The 17983-nt window shown below is 37.5% G+C and overlaps 2 protein-coding genes across 3 annotated transcripts in view; both read left to right on the forward strand.

The window, feature by feature from the left end:
• LOC114664075 (interferon-induced very large GTPase 1-like) overlaps positions 1-17983 on the forward strand; it is a 421773-nt gene that overhangs the window by 10130 nt on the left and 393660 nt on the right. The gene's annotated exons all lie outside the window — the stretch shown is intronic.
• Positions 4235-10339, forward strand: LOC114664099 (interferon-induced very large GTPase 1-like). The gene has a single exon (XM_051929214.1). It carries the CDS (start codon positions 4261-4263, stop codon positions 9253-9255), a length of 4995 nt encoding a protein of 1664 aa, XP_051785174.1. The 5' UTR covers positions 4235-4260; the 3' UTR covers positions 9256-10339.

The following is a 17983-nucleotide window of genomic DNA, read 5'->3' on the forward strand; positions in this document are numbered from 1 at the left end:
GACGCTAAATGTCGGCCTTTAATAAATCCAGTTTGATCTTTTGATATTACTGAAGGCAGCACTTTCTCCATCCTTCTAGCTAGGACTTTGGAGAGTATCTTAGCATCATTATTCAGAAGTGAAATTGGTCTGTATGATGCACATTGTAATACGTCCTTATTTTGTTTAGGAAAGATAGTGATTAATGCTTGACGAAAAGTTTGAGGTAGAATTTGATTGTCTCTAGCTTCTGTGAATGTTGCTAATAGGAGGGGAGCTAGCTGAGTGGAGAACTTCTTATAAAATTCGGCAGGGTAGCCATCAAGGTCTGATGCTTTCCCGCTTTGAAGTGACTTTATAGCATCTAGTAATTCTGATAGCGCCAGAGGTTTATCCAATTCCTCTGCACTAAGAGTATCTATTTGTGGTATCTCTAATGCATCCGGAAATGCATTAGATTGTGTCTTGTCTTCTTTGAACTCAGTAGAATATAAGGATTTATAGTAGTCTCTAAATGTGTGCATTATATTTTTATGGTTAATGATTATGTCTCTGTTTGTGTTGGTAATTGTTGGGATTGCATTGCGAACTTCTTGCTTGTGATTTTGTTGAGCTAAAAGCTTATTGGATTTCTCTCCATGTTCATAGTAATGATGTCTTGATTTAAAAATGAGTTGTTCAGTTTCTTTAGTTGTTAAGAGGTGGAGCTCTGAATGCAGAGCCTGCCTTTTCCTTATGAAGAGCCTCACTTGGACACCTGGCACGTTCTTGATCTATTCAAATAATTTCGTTGTTTAATTTTGATACCTTCTTGGTTTCCAATTTATTTCTGTGGGAAAGATATGAGATAATCTGTCCTCTTAAGAAGGCCTTCAGGGTTTCCCAGAGTATTCCTGCAGAGACCTCTGAGGATATATTTGTCTCTAGAAAAAAACGGATTTGTTTTGCTATAAATTCTGTAAAGTTCTCGTCTGCTAATAAAAGTGGGTTAAGACGCCATCTGTGAGATGAGTATGTGGGGCATAATTATTTTATCTCCAGGATCAGAGGGGCATGGTCGGACATAATAGCGTCATACTTGCAGGATTTAATTTCATTGGCAAGAAATGGTTATCTACAAAAAAATAATCAATTCTTGAGCAGCAATGATGCACTGGTGAGTAGAAGGAATATGTTCTTGAATTTGGTTTTAGAAATCTCCAGGGGTCCGATTTAAGTTGAGGTCAGTTACAAACTGTGTAATTTGTCTTTGTAGTGTTAGGTCTCCTACAACAGGGGCGATGACATCTATCTAGGTCTGGATTTAAAACACAATTAAAATCCCCAGCCATTATAATTTTATGAGTGTTCACATTGGGAATGGATGCAAATACATTTTGGATGAATTCCCTATCGTCCACATTGGGAGCATAAACATTTATCAAAATCACTTTACAATTAAATAAAATACCCATAACAATCATGTATCTCCCTTCAGGATCAGATAGAACAGTCTCATTTGTAGTATCAGATGTTGTATGGAGGAGAATTCCCACACCTGTTTTTTTTTTTTTTTGGAATGGAACATTTGGCCAGTCCAGTCTTTTTGCAGCCGGAACTGATCTTTGCTTAATAAGTGGGTCTCCTGTAAAAATACTATTTTAGCGTTTAGACCTGTTAGGTGAGAGAAGACTTTCTTTTTAATTCGTGATTCAGGCCTTTTACATTCCAACTCACAAAGTTAACTGCCCTATCGTGGAGACATTGATTCTGAATTTTTGATGTCATTTTGTAGTCTTAACCAAAAGTGAGACAGCTTTGACCTTAATTTATGAGTATACAAGGAAGTCTAGGGGAGACCACTCCTGATTTTTTTTCACTGTACAATTCACTGTACAATTGTACAAAATAAAAACAATAAAATTAAATGCTGAAAATAAACGTGTCATATTTATCTTTATGCCTTTTGGTGATCAGTTCATCTCTTGCTCACTTAACTATTCACAGTAACAGACATTTTAAGCAAGGGTGCCCAGACTTTTCAATGCCACTCTGGACCAAAAAGAAAACAAAGAATACAAGTAATAAACACAAGCAATATTAATATAGCTGTGTTTTTCCCAAATTACTATAGTTCTGCAGTTTTAGTTTGCTTCATAGGACAGTTCAGGAAATAGTGTGGCACATATTCAAAGAATTCCACAGACCAACTGTGTTCATTTTAAAATTTTTAATAAAAATTCCAACAAAACAGTTCATACAACAGAGAAAAATTGAAGGAAAGAAAGGAAAAATTCTTGTTTAAAGAAAGGTGTGTTTCTCTCTAAGTTTGGTCATACAGTGATACTTTTAAATGTTCATAACAAAAATGGTAAGAACGTTAAGCACGGTCAGAAAAGTGTTTGCCATCTCCTATTATTACTTACTAACTGGCTAAAATAACACTCTGGTTTACAGATATAGCAAAAAAAGTTTCATGTTAACTAACAGATAAGTGAATTTAATATTAACATTAACTTTGTTAGATTGGCTCTTACAATTAAGGCAAACAAAATAATCAAAATTTAAAAACAGACATAAAATAAAGATTTGGAACCCTGGCTGAAACATGACAATTGGGGAAAGTTTTTTTTTTTTTTTTTACCCCCTTCCTTACACTTTGAAAATATCATATTGAATTAAGAGTATCAGTCAGGTTTCCTGGCACACCACTGTACAGAATCGGCCCTTCCTAAGATTTCCAATGGTTTACTATTGATTGTGGATGTTGTGCTGTTTTGATTTTGCTAGACCTAAATTCAGCCTTTGATGCCATCGATTACTCAATCCTCTTGGATTGTTTTATGAATGTAGTTGGTATTTAAGGTACTGCCTTACACTTGTTTAGTTCCTACCTAAGAGATAAGACTTTGTCAGTGAAGATTGGTGGCTTTTCTTCTTCGGCACCTATCACCTGTGGGGTTCCTCGAGGTTCCATTTTGGGCCCTGTCTTGTTCTCTTTGTATATGTATCCTTTAGGTTTGGTTTTTCAAAAACATAACATTTCTTTTCACTGGTATGGAGATGACACCGCCACTAAAATTTGATGAATCTCTAAAAACCATTATTACTTGTTTAGAAGATCTTAAGTGTTGGATGTCACAAAACTTCCTTCAAATAAATGAAAGTAAAATTGAATTTATTATATTTGGATCACCAAATTCTATGTAATTATTTAGGACCTTTTTCAGCAAATGTGTGCACCCATGTCAGAAATCTTGGTGTCATCTTTGATCGATTTTTTTTTTTTTTTTTTAATTTAACAAGCAAATTAACAATTTTGGTAGAAGGCAGTGTCTTTCAGCTTAAGAGGATAGTCAAACTGAAATCTGTGTATTGAATTAAAGACTTGGAGATAGCTGTCCATGCATTTATTTCTTCTCATCTTGCCTATTGTAATTGTCTCTATTTGGGCATTAGTCAGTCCCGTTTGCAACAGCTCGTCTCCTGACTGGTTAAAAGAAGGCAGTACATATTCCTCCAGTGCTGACCTCTCTTCACAGACTGCCAGTAAAATTCAGAATACCATTTAATTTTTTTTATGTTCAAAGCAGTTAATGGTTTGAATCCATATCATCCATATAATTTCTCAGATCTCCTACAGCCCCGCCCCCTCTCCCAGGTCTTTGAGATTATCTAATCAAAAACCTATGTCCAACCCATGGTCTTGTTGAAGATTAAGGGTAGGGTGATGATGCTTTTTCAGTGACTACCCCATTCTACAGTCAGACTTTAAACACTATTGATATTTAATTCTTTTTTTTCATTTGCATTTGGAAAAGTTTAAAGGAAGTGGTGTTGTATTTTTATTACAGAAGTTTAATAGTCTGGTATGATTTATTTATTTTTGATATCATTTTATATGTTTAATATGTTTATTGATTTTGTCCTGAAGTTGCTTTTATTCTGTTTATGTACAGCACTTTGGTCAGCTTTTGTTGTGTTTAAATGTGCTTTATAAATAAAATATTAATTGGCTGATTAACTGCAGAAGCAATAATCATATGATTTTTATTACGGTAACATTAACATTTTTCAAATACAGTGCGTATCCCTTTGTTTGTTTTTAAGGTAAAAGCAAGAAAAGAAAATGTTCCAGAATCAGAAAGTGAAAATGAGGAAAACCCCCAGAAGCAGGCTACAGAAAGAGAGACCACATGGAATATCAAAGAAAACAGTGAACCCAAAAAGGAAGAAAAAAATGGGTTTGTAACCAAAAATGTGACAGAAGGTACAAAGGATGTTAGAAGAAATGAGGGAATGATGGAAACAAGCTTAGAGCAGCGTACAGGTATGAAAGATGGAGAGAATGATGAGTATATGAAGGAAAAACAAAATGAATACATTCAGGAGATAAATGGAACAAATAAACAAACTGAAAACAATGAGCAGAAGGAAATGACAGAAAGTAAATATATGACCGAGCATGGAAATGACCAGAAGGCGATACAAACAGAAAGCGCAAGAGAAATGACTGGCAAGGTGGTAAAGAGTGAGAAGGAGAAAGAATTCATCAGTTTGCTTGAAAAGCTGGGCATCAAGGAACCCTATAAAAAATCAATGTGTAAAACAGATGCAATTGTTATTAAGAAGATGGCTCTTTGTGAAATTCAGCCAATGAATAACAAGGATCTGCCTTATTTCTATCTGGAAAGACTCATTATGATGGATTACAGAATGAGATATTTATTTTGTCAGGAAATTGACTCATCTACTTCAAGTGAGAGTCAGAAGAAAGGTCAGGTGGATTTATCACTTGATGACTTTTTTAGTGACAACTGTGAGGATGAAGAAGAGGTGGATACACATCAGTCAGGACACATCCATCCCATGGATCTCCAGATGGCTCTTCTCCACTGTGCTGATGACTTCCTGAAGCAGTATCTGTATTCCAAGCTCTCTCTCTGCCAGTATGCTCTGCCATTTTTGGTTCCTGATCCTTGCAGCTCAAACATTGAATTTCCTTTGTGGTCTTTTCGTCAAATTAAAATCAGCTGCAAAGATACAAACGCACAGAGCAGTAAAGTGAGTTCTGCGGTTCAGACAGACATGCCGCTGGTATCTTTTATAAGACTTGGCTCATCGTTAGTGTCTAAATCTCATATCATGAACATGGTCCTGAACAGACAGAAGCACAACACCTTCTTCCATCGACACTGCAAAGGCAGCAAGCGAGACAATGTGCTGATAGATGGTGTGGTAGAGATTGCCTGGTTCAGCTCTGGTGGCAGAAAGGATGATGTCTTTGAAGACTGCATTGCATTCACCAACCTACACGGAGATGCCAGGCAATATGACAAGCAGGTCAATTTCTTACTTGAGATTTCTGCCGTCAATGTGGTTTTCATTTCAGATTCAGGTCTGAAAGAACAGGATAAAGTATTCCTGAAGAACTTCTTTGATTCACCACAACCACTAATTTGCCTTCATGCTGATAAAGAAATAATTAAAGGGAGTAGATCAGGGCAGAGATTTAGAATAGGATTGAAGAACAGGAATGAAGCAGAACTTACAGAGGAGATCATCTCCATCCTCAAACATTGTCTGTCCATATCAAAGAAGACGATCCGAATAGAAGCATGCTCAGACATTGCAATGCGACATGGCTTTGTTGTTGATGAAGACAATAAAGACTGTAGAGAAGGAAGAGCCCTTGCAGAGACTGTTGTGTGTCTGGTTAAAGACAAGAGCTTACTAGAAAGGAAGGAGGCATTTCTGCCACTTCAGGGTCATATGTGGCACAAGTGGTGTCAGGAAGACAAAGAGCTTTACCGCTTGAAACAGAAAGGAAACAAAAGTATTGAACAGTATAGGAGTGAGATTGAGGCTAGAAAGAAGAAGATAAGGGAAGACCAATTAAGGAGAGCTTTCCCACTAAATGATCTCATGAAAAATCTGATTGATATCCTGCATTCACATTCAAAACCTATTAAAATGTATTTTTTGCAATGGCTGAAGGTCTTCCTGGATGAACTGCTAGCAGAATCCGTTCTTGGACTTCAGCAGCAATACCACGAGACTTGGTTACAAATGCAGACACTACAAAATAAATTAAACTCGCCCAATGAGATAAGTGAACTTCAGTCTTTATTAGATGAGTTGTCAAATCAAATCAGTGACTGTATCTTTGATCTCAAACACATCTTGAGAGAAATGGGCCAAATTTTTGAAGCCTCTCAGACAGTGAAAACAATTGATGGTAACTGCATTGCATCACTGCCTGGAATTGCAACTGAGCTCCTTATATCTGGTCATCCTCTGGAACTCATGGATGGAGATGCTGCCCATGTACCTGTGAAGTGGATTTGCTCAGTCTTGGATAAAGTGCAGGAGAAGCTGGGTGATGTGAATCTTCTTGTATTGTCCGTACTTGGCCTTCAGAGCAGTGGCAAATCTACTTTACTGAATGCCATGTTTGGCCTGCAATTTGATGTGAGTGCAGGGAGATGCACCAGAGGGGCTTTCATGCAGTTAATAAAAGTGGATGATGAAATTCAAGCAGAGATAAAATATGATTATATTCTTGTAGTGGACACGGAGGGTTTGAGAGCAACAGAGTTGTCAAACAAGAAATCATTAAGCCATGATAATGAGTTGGCTACATTTGTTATAGGTCTGGGCAACATGACTGTAATTAATATCTTTGGAGAAAATCCCTCAGAGATTCAAGACATTCTTCAGATTTCTGTTCAGGCTTTTTTAAGAATGAAGCAAGTGAATCTTTCTCCAAGCTGCCTCTTTGTCCATCAGAATGTTGAAGAGACTGGGGCTAAGGATAAAAATATGGAGGCCAGACGCCGACTCCAGGAGAAACTGGATGAGATGACACGAGTTGCTGCAGAAGAGGAGGAGTGCAGTGTAAAATGCTTCAGTGATGTCATCAGATTTGATGTAAACACACAAACTCATTACTTTGCTCATCTGTGGGAAGGCAACCCACCAATGGCTCCTCCTAATCCGAGTTACAGTCAGAATGTCCAGGACCTCAAAAGAGTCATTCTTAATGCAGCCATGCTACAAGAGAATCAAAAGATCCCAAAGATTTCTGATTTTAAATTACGTGTCCAGGACCTCTGGAGAGCTCTTCTCAGTGAAAATTTTGTTTTCAGTTTTAGAAACTCATTGGAGATTTCAACATATCATAGGCTGGAAGTGAAATACTGTGAATGGACCTGGGCACTGAGATGTCACGTACTAGAACTGGAGAATAAACTTGTCAATGAAATAGAAAATAATTCTAAAACCAAAACAGAAATTAGTAAAGAGGTTAATCAGACATATAACAGAGTGAAAGAGGACATTGAGAAGTATTTCAAACATGAGAGAAACCTGGAAATACTTGTTCAATGGAAAGCCAACATAGAGATGAAATATGAACAACTGAGGGATCAGCTCATTGAGGAATTGAACAGAAAATGTCAGATATTAATACAGGCAAAGCAAAGCCGCAAGAGGGTGGATGAGAATAGTACCAGACGTGAGCAGAATCTGTTGAAGCAAAGTAAAGATTTGGCAGAAAAACTGAGAACCAAAAACCCTAGTGAAACAGTGATGCAGGAGGAGTTTGAAAAGCTTTGGGAGGAATGGGAGAAAGACACTGCCAGAGACTTCACTCCTCCTCCTGAGATTGATATTGCAGGTGACATAGAAGCCATCCTTCTTAGCCATTTTAAACGCCACCCTTATGTATGTGATAAAGTTCAAAACAGAAAAGCAATGGATGAGACTCTTGACACCCCTTCAAGTTATAATCCTCTTGAATTAGCAACAAAGTTTATGGTTTACATGAAACAAACGTGGAATGAATTCAATGCTAGGAAACCAAAGCAAACTAAGACAAAAATGTCTAAAGGTTTAATGTTAGAAGACTACAAGCAGACAGAAAGTATAACAAATAAAATCACAGAGGCAGTTATGAATTACATACATGAAAAAGAGAAGGAGAAGGTTGATTATAGTCCAAACCACATGCATGGAGTTTTATCCATTATATCCAATGGCTTAGAAGCTTCCAGTTCACAAATTCCAACATTCCAATATAAAGAGGAGTACAGGTTTGACTTATCTCTTCATTTATGTGAAGTGGCAACCTTCAGGTTCACAAAAATGCATCAAGCGTTCCGTGCAGCCAATGACCCACTTCTCTACTTAAAGAGCATGAAGGACACTTACTACAAAATGTTTAAGACTCTTTGTAGAGGAGCGTCGTCTGTCACTATATTTGTTGACTTCCTGTCAAGTAAACTTGAGGCTGCCTTACATCAGGCTGTTGTGGATCAAGTCTGCATTGACATAGCAAATGAGATGAGGCAGAACTGCCCGCAACTTAAAGAAAGTAAAATCAATTTAGAATACCACCTGTTGAAAGACATGGCAGAGAAGGAGGACTTTAGTAGATTCTGGGATTACATTAGCATTCCAAAGTATTTTTTTCAAAACTACATAAAAACCTGTGTTTATAATTATTGCAGGGACAATAAGTTAATAAAACCACTTTCTGAAAAGAGACTTGAAGAACTGAAGTCTATAGTTTTAACTGCCATTTCTAAAGCAACAACAACTGCTCTGACATCCCTGACAAACAACAAGAACCCAGAGGAAAGCAAATTGTCTAAATGGCTGGATGTGTTCTGTGAAGAACTTGAAAAATGCTTAAAATTACCAAGAAACACCTTGACACATATGGAGGATGAGGAAATCAGTGACATGGACTTACTACAGGAGTCTCTAACAAAAGCACTAGCGACATCAGTAGAAAATATCAGTAAGAAGTTTGCTTCAGCTGCATTGGTTGACTTGAGGAATGCAAAACAACAGCCAGAGGACAGTCTCTTTACACTCCTAAGTGGGTGCTGGGAGCAGTGTCCTTTCTGTGCTGCCATCTGCACAAACTCAATTGAAGGCCACAGTGGAGACCACAGTGTGCCTTTTCACCGACCTAAGGCAGTGTATGGTGGGTGGTGGTACAAAACAGATCATTTTGTCATTGATATTTGCACTAGTCTTGTTGCAAGTGACTGTTCCATTGTGCTGAGTGACACACATCGTGTTCCATGTAAACAATACAGAAAAGCAGGGCCAAAGTATGAAAGATGGAGAATTCTACCTGATGATTCAGAACTCAAATACTGGAAGTGGTTTGTCTGCCGTTTCCAAAAGGAACTGGAGGACAAGTACCAGAGAAAGTTTGAGGACCGGGGTAAAATTCCTTATCAGTGGAAGCAAATTAAAAAAACAGAAATTTTTGATGAACTTTAAGCATTTTTATAAATTCTAAAATGCTAGCAGTAATACAGTATTACATAAAATTTTAATTGTGATTCGATGCCACATTACTCTAACCTTCATCAGAATTGCTTTAACATTTTAAGTGCATGCATGTGTTTGAAACTTTTACAACTCCCATGACCATGGTGACATATCAGGATGACGAAAATGCAAAAGGCAATGAGCATATCCCATCTTTAGAACAGTGCTTTAGTTTGAGGAAGTGATAATAAAGAGGAAATGTACTTTTGAACTCCCTGGAATAATATTCTTTTCCAAATCAGAAACAATGCACAATCTAAACCCTTCCCTTCACAAGGTTGCTGAGCCTCCTACTCACCACTTACCTTTTGTAGAAGATATACCCTGAGTTTTCGTTTTATTGTATATGACGATGCTCTAGCTTTCATGATGTTTTATTATGTGGCTTTCAACTGCTTTGCTATAATATATTAAAAATGAAAAAGCTAGTCCATGGCAATGGCAGTATGGCAGGCATGCTTGTAACGGGTGTTCAGACATGGCATGGCAGCTTTTGGTGTAATTTAACAATAGGTTTATACTGAGCAGTAACATATACTGCATGTTATACTTTAAATGGCTTTTCAGACATATGTAGTCTATTTTACTTTATAAATATATACAGTTTATAAAAGTGTTTTGCCTATACAAGGAAAAACACTTAGTGTAATATCTCACACTGTATGGAATAACTTTAAGCTCGAGTCTTCAGCGATAAGACAAGACCATTTTATACCATGGAACAGATAAGGCCCAAGGTTAAGTAAAAAATCTTTTATTTAGTTAAAAGGATACCAGATTTCTTGTTAAAGAGAGGAAGGGAGAAATGTGTGACTGCTTAGAATAACTACATCATTATAAAACTAACTTATAAAAACACTACTTCAATTAACTGGTAAAGAGTATTGGACACACCCTGCTGCTGAATGTTTGACTGTTACAATTTTATAGCATCTAAGTGGAATTTTTGTGATGTTATTACCAACCAGCCTTTACTCCTTTTCTAAATGAAGTGATTGGACAAATAAAAATAAATAAACAGCGAGAGATAAAATCCTTTTTTTTTTTTTTTTTTTATGTGTTTGTCCAAAGACTTTTGTAATGATGATACGCTCCTCTCATGTACCTTGAAAAGCTGTTTATTTCAAGAAGTCAAACCAACATTAATAGTCAAGGTAAATGCTACCTAGGGCTTCTGTTATATTTAACTTGTTTGGGACTTCAGAAACACACATCTAAATTAAGTGTTATATAGAGTATCCCAATTCTCTAAAGTGGATTGGTGAAAATTTAAAATATATTAAAATGTATTATGTAAATTAACCTAACTGATAAAAGGGAGCTTTTTGGTTAGTTTTTTAGTCTGCTATGATGCTTTGAAGAAGGCACATGTGGGCTCAAACTATATAAATGCTAATAAAGAATGGTGATTTTGGAATTTCATATATAACAATGGCTCAAGTCTCTTATTTATTAAGTGTTTTCCACAACAGTTTGGTGCTGTAACCCAACTTATTGTAACTGTATCTTTCTTTGACTGGTGCTTTTGATGGCACCTGTAAGTGTTCAGAGTGTGAGAAGAAGTGGACTGATGGTGAAGGAGGAAGTATGGCAAGATCAAATATACTAAACACATTTAATGGGGGATTGACTAACTGGATGCTTAAAATTAACAGATCTGAATGCGCAGCAATGTTGCTCGCATGAGAAATCTAGCAATAAGGGTAGTGTATAAAGAATACAAGGGAAAATTTTGGCCAAAAAAAGGTAGACTGTGCTTTTTCTATATAACCAAAACTCCAGAGAAAGAAAATGCAAGGAAAATCTCAGCGATATCAATAAAAAATGTGCATAAACAACTAGCCTTAACAGGAAATTATGGGTAAAGAAATCAATATTGCTAAGCACAGATACATTTTATATTCTAGAATATTTTCTTATAATTAAAGTACTATAATGTTTAACTGGCAAAAGAGCAGAATCTCAATTTTCAATATGCAACAGTGTGATGCACTAACTACCCTGAAGGCATTTTAAACACAAAGAATTTGAATTGTAAGGCATTTGATGTATGTGATATATTGATTGCTTTTCCCATCCACTCCTTGTGTTATATGTAACTAGGGGGTTACCTCCTGCTTGCTTTGCTCGTCAACCTCTGTGGCCCGTGCTACACGCCAGGTATTCTGCGTCTCTGCTGCTTGTGTTGTGAAGAGGGGGGCTGAACACACCTCAAGGAGACGTGGTCGTTCCTCTGAAACCCCCTCTTAAACTGTAACACAGTGGGAAACAAATAGGTTTTTTTTTTTTTTACTTCCTCTTTGCTCGATCAGCTGCTGTCGCTGTCGTGCCGCATGATCAGCATCTCACGTAAAGCTTCAAACTTTTAAAAGCCTGTACAGTAGCTGTCTTTGTCATCTACTTTTTGTCTTTTATTTCTAGCCCCGGGCGTGGTTAAATCTCTTGGCACAAATTCTTGTCTCGTGGTATGCGATTTCTTGATATTTTTTAGTTTATAATTTAAAAACGGAATAAGAATCTGAAAATCTAACATCACATTAAACTTCAATAAATTCTGAAAAGAATGATAGCAAACATATATATATGTAGATTTTAAAATAAGCCTGATTTAAAGCGTGACAAAAAGGTGACATAAAAACATCACACAAAATTGTTGCACAAAATCGTTGCACTTTTAGGCTTAGGACTTTTTATAATCGAGAGAGAGAGAGAGAGAGAGTAGATTTGTATATTTTAAATGTGAAATAGAATAGAATGTTAATGTTTGTATGACTGCGTTGCTGATGGAAGGATTAGTTTTATTTCCTATCATTTGAAGTTCTAATGAGACATTCTGGATACTTTGCTAAAATTCTAAAGCACAAGGTAGAAATGTATGTGTTAATTTAATTAATAGTAAAAATAACAACTTAAAGAAATATATGTATGAAAAAAAACTTTTAGCTTTATGATAACATGTTAAGAGATGTTAATAGATTTATTTCAGGGTAATTTCTGCTGATCTAAATAATGTTTTAAATGATTTAAAGACTGTAGGAAAAGATCAAATATATTTTATAAAAAATTACGCTGTTAGCCTTCGACAAACTAGAATATTTACCACTTTTGTAAATGATTTAAAACCTGAGGGAATGTGGAGCCTAACTGTTTTAGTTTATTTCCATCTCATTTCTAAAACTAATTAGGAATTTACAGTCCAGATGGGATGTCTTCCTTGACTTCTGCTTGCTGTACTGACTGAGAGATGTTGTCTGGGGGACACTGGTGCTAATGCTAACCATTAACTATTAACTCCTAACTCCTTTGCCTGCATGTTCTGACCATTCCTCACCTTCAAAGGGTACAATGAACAAAGAGACAAACAAATTTGTACTGTAGAACATTGGATTGGAATTTTGTTAATTTCTACAAGAACCTCTATAAAAATGACTCTTTAACTAATAACCTCCTCACACTAATAACCTTCTGCCTTATTTTTGTTTTGTTTTAGCGTCCCATCCTTGGACATATTTGTGTTAATGCAGGACAGTTATAACATTTAACTTTAATCAGTTGTTGTATAAATGGGACTCGTTTCAGAGTTTTCCCTGACCAATACCCTCTCGCTCCACATTCAATTTTGCTAAATTTTTTCTTTTTTATTAGAAGGACACGGGTCAGTTAGGAGGGATTGGTTGACATTGTGTTATAGTAAATAAATTTTACATTACAAGGTTAGTTTTGTAGCAGCAAAGGTTATCTGCCAATATTTTCAATATTGTGAGACCAACTGAATGCCTCTTTCTGTATTATACTAGGGGGCTCCGCCCCCTGCTCGCTTCGCTCGCCAACCCCTGGTGTTGGGAATGACAAAGAGCGTGATGTATGAATGAGATATAGAATAGTGTGACGGTGTAGATGATGCAAATAGAAAGCAAACAATAAAGTGTGTGGCACAGTGTAAAGGTTTATTTGAAAATTTCTTTGTACACGCCGTTTAAGTGTAAAAGGTAATTCCAGCTCAGAACTTGTAAGGTCATTTAAGATGGTTATTGTTGTGATCAGAGTCAAGTTTGTCAGAGCTTAGAAAGAGTTGTGTCTTTCCAGGAAGTAATGGAATGACTTGGGTATTTATGTTTTCCACATTAATATTTTTTGGACATAATATAGTGCGTTGTGTTTAAAGGGGCATTTGGTCTAATGAGATTGCTGTTCCAAATCTCTCTGTAACTAAGTCGTCGCAGATAAAGGCTTGAGGAATTGTAATAATATGTGGCTGAAGTCCATCTGTATTCGTGAGTGTACCATCTCTCAGTTGTAATAAGCAATTGTTATGATCTGGTTCTGGACATCGTATCTTTTTTACTAACTGTATCTTTTGAAAGCAATGCCAATTGTCTGCGTATTTTAAGGTGCACTGAACAATAGCTGAGTGCATGGTATCTGGAAGAATAGCTAATCACTGTCTAAAATCTCCTCCTCATAAAAGTACCTTTCCTCCAAATCGAATATTATTATTCATAAACGTTTGTTCATGCCATTGAACATTCATCAATAAAGATTTTTTCAAGACGGATGTCACGTGCAGTGCCACTGTTAATGTTCATAGTGGATTCCGATTTGTAGGATCTAATGTAGTTGATAAAGATTTCACTTTCAGGTACATCGTCAGTTATAAGCTTCTGTAGATATTCAGTATATGAATGTAAAGAAGGCAGTCTAATTTGACCCTTTTGACAACAACGTGTAAATGTATAACTTGTATTGCCAGTTGTTTCTTCAGGGAAGTGAACTGAATGACAATGATTGCAAATGACATTCATTAATCCGAATGAATTTTCCTGGTGTATGTTTTGCTTGTGCCGTTTGAGAGGCGCGTTGTTGCATGTGTAGTATTTGGGACGTGTTGTTTTGGAGCTGTAATCGATTTGCCTGTGCTGTGTGAGAAGCCCGTTGTAGCCTTCGCTGCCATCAACGTATGTCTGACACGGGAGGTGTTTCGTTTTGAATCCGTGCCTGTTGCGATGCAGCACTTTGATTGATAGTTTGCGTCATGTGGATCTAGGATGTAGATTTGTGCATATTAAATGAAGTATTGTAGGATCTAATGCAGTTCATAAAGTTTTTACTTTTAGGTACATCGTTAGTTAGAAGCTTTAGTTGAGCTTTGCGTTTTTGGAGTCGAGTCATTTTTTCTTTTAGAAATATGGATAAGTAATAAGGAGTATTGCACTCACTGTTAATATGGAGCCTTTTCTGCGGTTGAACGGTTAATAGTGCCTTATTGTAATGAGATCCACCTATGCTGCATAGCCGTCTATTTTGTTGTTTCTTTCGTGTTCGTGTGTTTGTTCCTGTTATCCTTTCCTTTTCGTTTTGTACCCGTGACCGTGTATTCATGACTTGTTTCTTTCTCAGCATGCGAAATATGGATAAGTAATAAGGAGGATCGCAGTCACTGTTAATATGTTTCCTTTTCTGCAGTTGAACGGTTAATAGTGCTTTATTGTAAGGAGATCCACCAATGCTGACACCTATGCTGTCTAGTGTGAAGGTGTTGATGTTCACTTTAGAATATGTGGCTTTGGGTGTCACTTCTTATGGATGTGTGTGTGTGTGTGTGTGTGTGTGTGTGTGTGTGTGTGTGTGGGGGGTATGGGGGGGGTTGAGGATTGTTGTCGCGCGAGTGTCTTCTTTCTTTTTGTGTTCCTGTGTCTTGTTGAATCCCCCTGTTTGTGTGTGTCCCGTCCCTTGCTTGTAGGGTCTGTGGGGTGGTTTTGTGTTCTTTTTTTTGTGTTCCATGGGCTTGTTGAATCCCCCTCTTGGTGTGTGTCCCGTCCGGTGCCTGTAGGGGGGGGGGGGGGTGCCTTGCTGTTGTGCGCGAGCCTCTTTTTTTTTTTTTTTTGGGTCTAGTTTCGTGTCCAATGTGTTTCGTGCTTTGCCTGCGTTTCCTCATTTCTCCTTTTTTCTGTGGTCTTGTCCGCCTCTCGCGGCCCCTCATCCGCCTCTCTCGCCCTCTTTTGTCCGCCTTTCTTGGCTCCTCAGCCGACTCTCGCGGACTCTTTTTGCGCCTGCGCAGTACGTCTTTTTGCAGCTACGGCCCATTGCCGGATGTGCCTGCGTCCATCATCCGGTTTAGCATTCTCGGTTAGTAATATGGATATTAAGATTAACTTTATATTGTGATTATTTACAAACCCCAGAAACAATCGCACAGACAAGTCCCAGGTTCACAATCAATGTTTATTTAACAAAGTACCTTTCCATTATTTTTTTTTATTTATTTTTTTTTTTTTTAGTTCTCTTTTTTTTTTAGTTCTCTTTCTATTATTTACTCCTCCACTACTCTGAGATGAGTGTCCACTTTCGACTCCTATTCTTTGGGGCCCAATGGAGGGATCTCTTTTAATCCCAGACCTGGCACTACTTCCGGTGCTTAATCTATGCCCTCAAGGAAGCAGTTATGGGTCAGGCAGGATCCCGATGGTCCTTGTGACTGGCAGCCTCCACAGAACATGGCAGGGCAGGCCCCTGTGAGCACAATTCACATACTGCTCTGTAGTCATTCATTCTGGGGCTTGCAAGAAGAGCTGCTGCCACCCAGTGTGTGGGAGGATGCTCTGCCCATAGCAGGCAGTCGCCCAGTGTTCTGACCCCCAGGTTCCCAAGCCCAGCATGAGTGTCCTTTCATGGGTGCTGGGTTACCAACCCTGGTGTAGTTGCTGCCACAGCATCTTTCTGTGTCCATGTCCTGGTATGGAAGGGCAATATCACCTCTCCCCCACAAAAATTCCTTTCCCATGTCTCCTGGCCAGGCAAGGGGGCATAATCTATCCCACCACTGGATGCTGGTTAGTCCCTCACAACCATTAAAAATGAGCCAAGATACAAGTAGAAACTGGATTAAAATGACCATCTGTTTCACCCATAGTATTAAGTTAATAAGGGGTACCAACATTGAAAAATGCCAAACACCTCAAGAGACATTAATAGGAGAACCAGTCATCACCTAGTGTCTTCTCCTCCTTTATGTAACCCCTGTATACCTTTCAACACTTACAGATGAACTATTGGCAACACTGACTATTATTGACCAAAACACTTAAGTCTTTATACCTGCAGGTAAAATGCGCTATTCTTAGCCTATTGGAGATAACAGCTCTTGAATTTAAACCCAGAGATTGGACTGTAATGAAGGTCTGGAAACAAAGCAACTGTATGACTCCAAGGGGAAACAAGCCATACCAGGTATGTCTAAATACTAACGCCGCACAAAAACTTCAAGGGAGACCAAACTGGGTCCATGCATCTCACTGCTGAAAGTTTCTATCTCCAGAAGGGGGATCAAGCCACGGATCAGGCCATTGACCAATTGACTACTGAACCTCCGTTTGTTACAAGTTCCAGTTAAAGGGACCATGGCTCCCTAATGCAAACATGCCAACTAAACGTTTAAGGTGTTGTGTGCTGGTAATCTCTGACACCAAAAAGAAAAAATGATCTTCATGGGCCCTGAATCTTAGAAGGCATCTCTCCGCAAAGGGTCAAGAGTTTTAGATTTTAACATCTTTTGCTCTGGGGTAATGAACCATAAGACCAGACTATCGTATCATATTAAATCCCCACAACTGAAAGAATCTTGTCACAACCTAATATTGATTTTTTTTTTTTTTGCAGTATTGTCTTTCAAAGAGAATTTGAACCCTGGGGAGATGAGTGACAACAGAGTAATAGTTAAGTATCAGTTAAGCACAAAAAGGCAATTGAACTTGTTTCATGAGCAACATATACTTATTGAATATTTGTAACTATTGTTTTTTTTAACGGAAATACTATAGTGCATGATTATTCGAAATTTAATTTGCTTTGGATCCAACTTGTACAACAATGGGAATAAAATAATTGCAAATAGTTTAGAAAATGTGATTTGCTTAACATGGTCAGAACCTAGAGCAAAAAAACTTTATAAGATTCCATATTTTTGTAATTACTTCCAACTATAGGCCCACTGGCAGTTGAGGTGAGAGGACAAGAGTTCCCTTTAAGGATTAGTAGTTGTATGTAATCTGAACTGCGCTCATGCCCACTACCTACCTCCTATAGTTAATCAGAATTGAACACACGACACTACATTAATAACTAGCACCCTTTAACACCTACAACATTACCAATTAAAGTCAGTCCAATTTAAACACTATTGGTTATTGATTTTTAATAATAGAACATATAGTATACGGCTTAACCTTAACAGAAAGTTTTTAAGGAACTGAGAGGAACGAGAGTGAACTTAAAGGATGGTATATAACAAGTGTTTTGGGCATAGGGACACTAAGGACAAAACGTCTAAATCCATTATTATATACGGGGATGTACAGTGGGGCAAAAAAGTATTTAGTCAGCCACCAATTGTGCAAGTTCTCCCATTTAAAAAGATGAGAGAGGCCTGTAATTTTCATCATAGGTATACCTCAACTATGAGAGACAAAATGAGAAAAAAAAATCCAGAAAATCACATTGTCTGATTTTTAAAGAATTTATTTGCAAATGATGGTGAAAAATAAGTATTTGGTCACCTACAAACAAGGAAGATTTCTGGCTCTCACAGACCTGTAACTTCTTCTGTAAGAGGCTCCTCTGTCCTCCACTCGTTACCTGTATTAATGGCACCTGTTTGAACTCGTTACCAATATAAAAGACA

The sequence above is a fragment of the Erpetoichthys calabaricus genome, chromosome 1, assembly GCF_900747795.2.
Source record: "Erpetoichthys calabaricus chromosome 1, fErpCal1.3, whole genome shotgun sequence".
Lineage (NCBI taxonomy): Eukaryota > Metazoa > Chordata > Cladistia > Polypteriformes > Polypteridae > Erpetoichthys > Erpetoichthys calabaricus.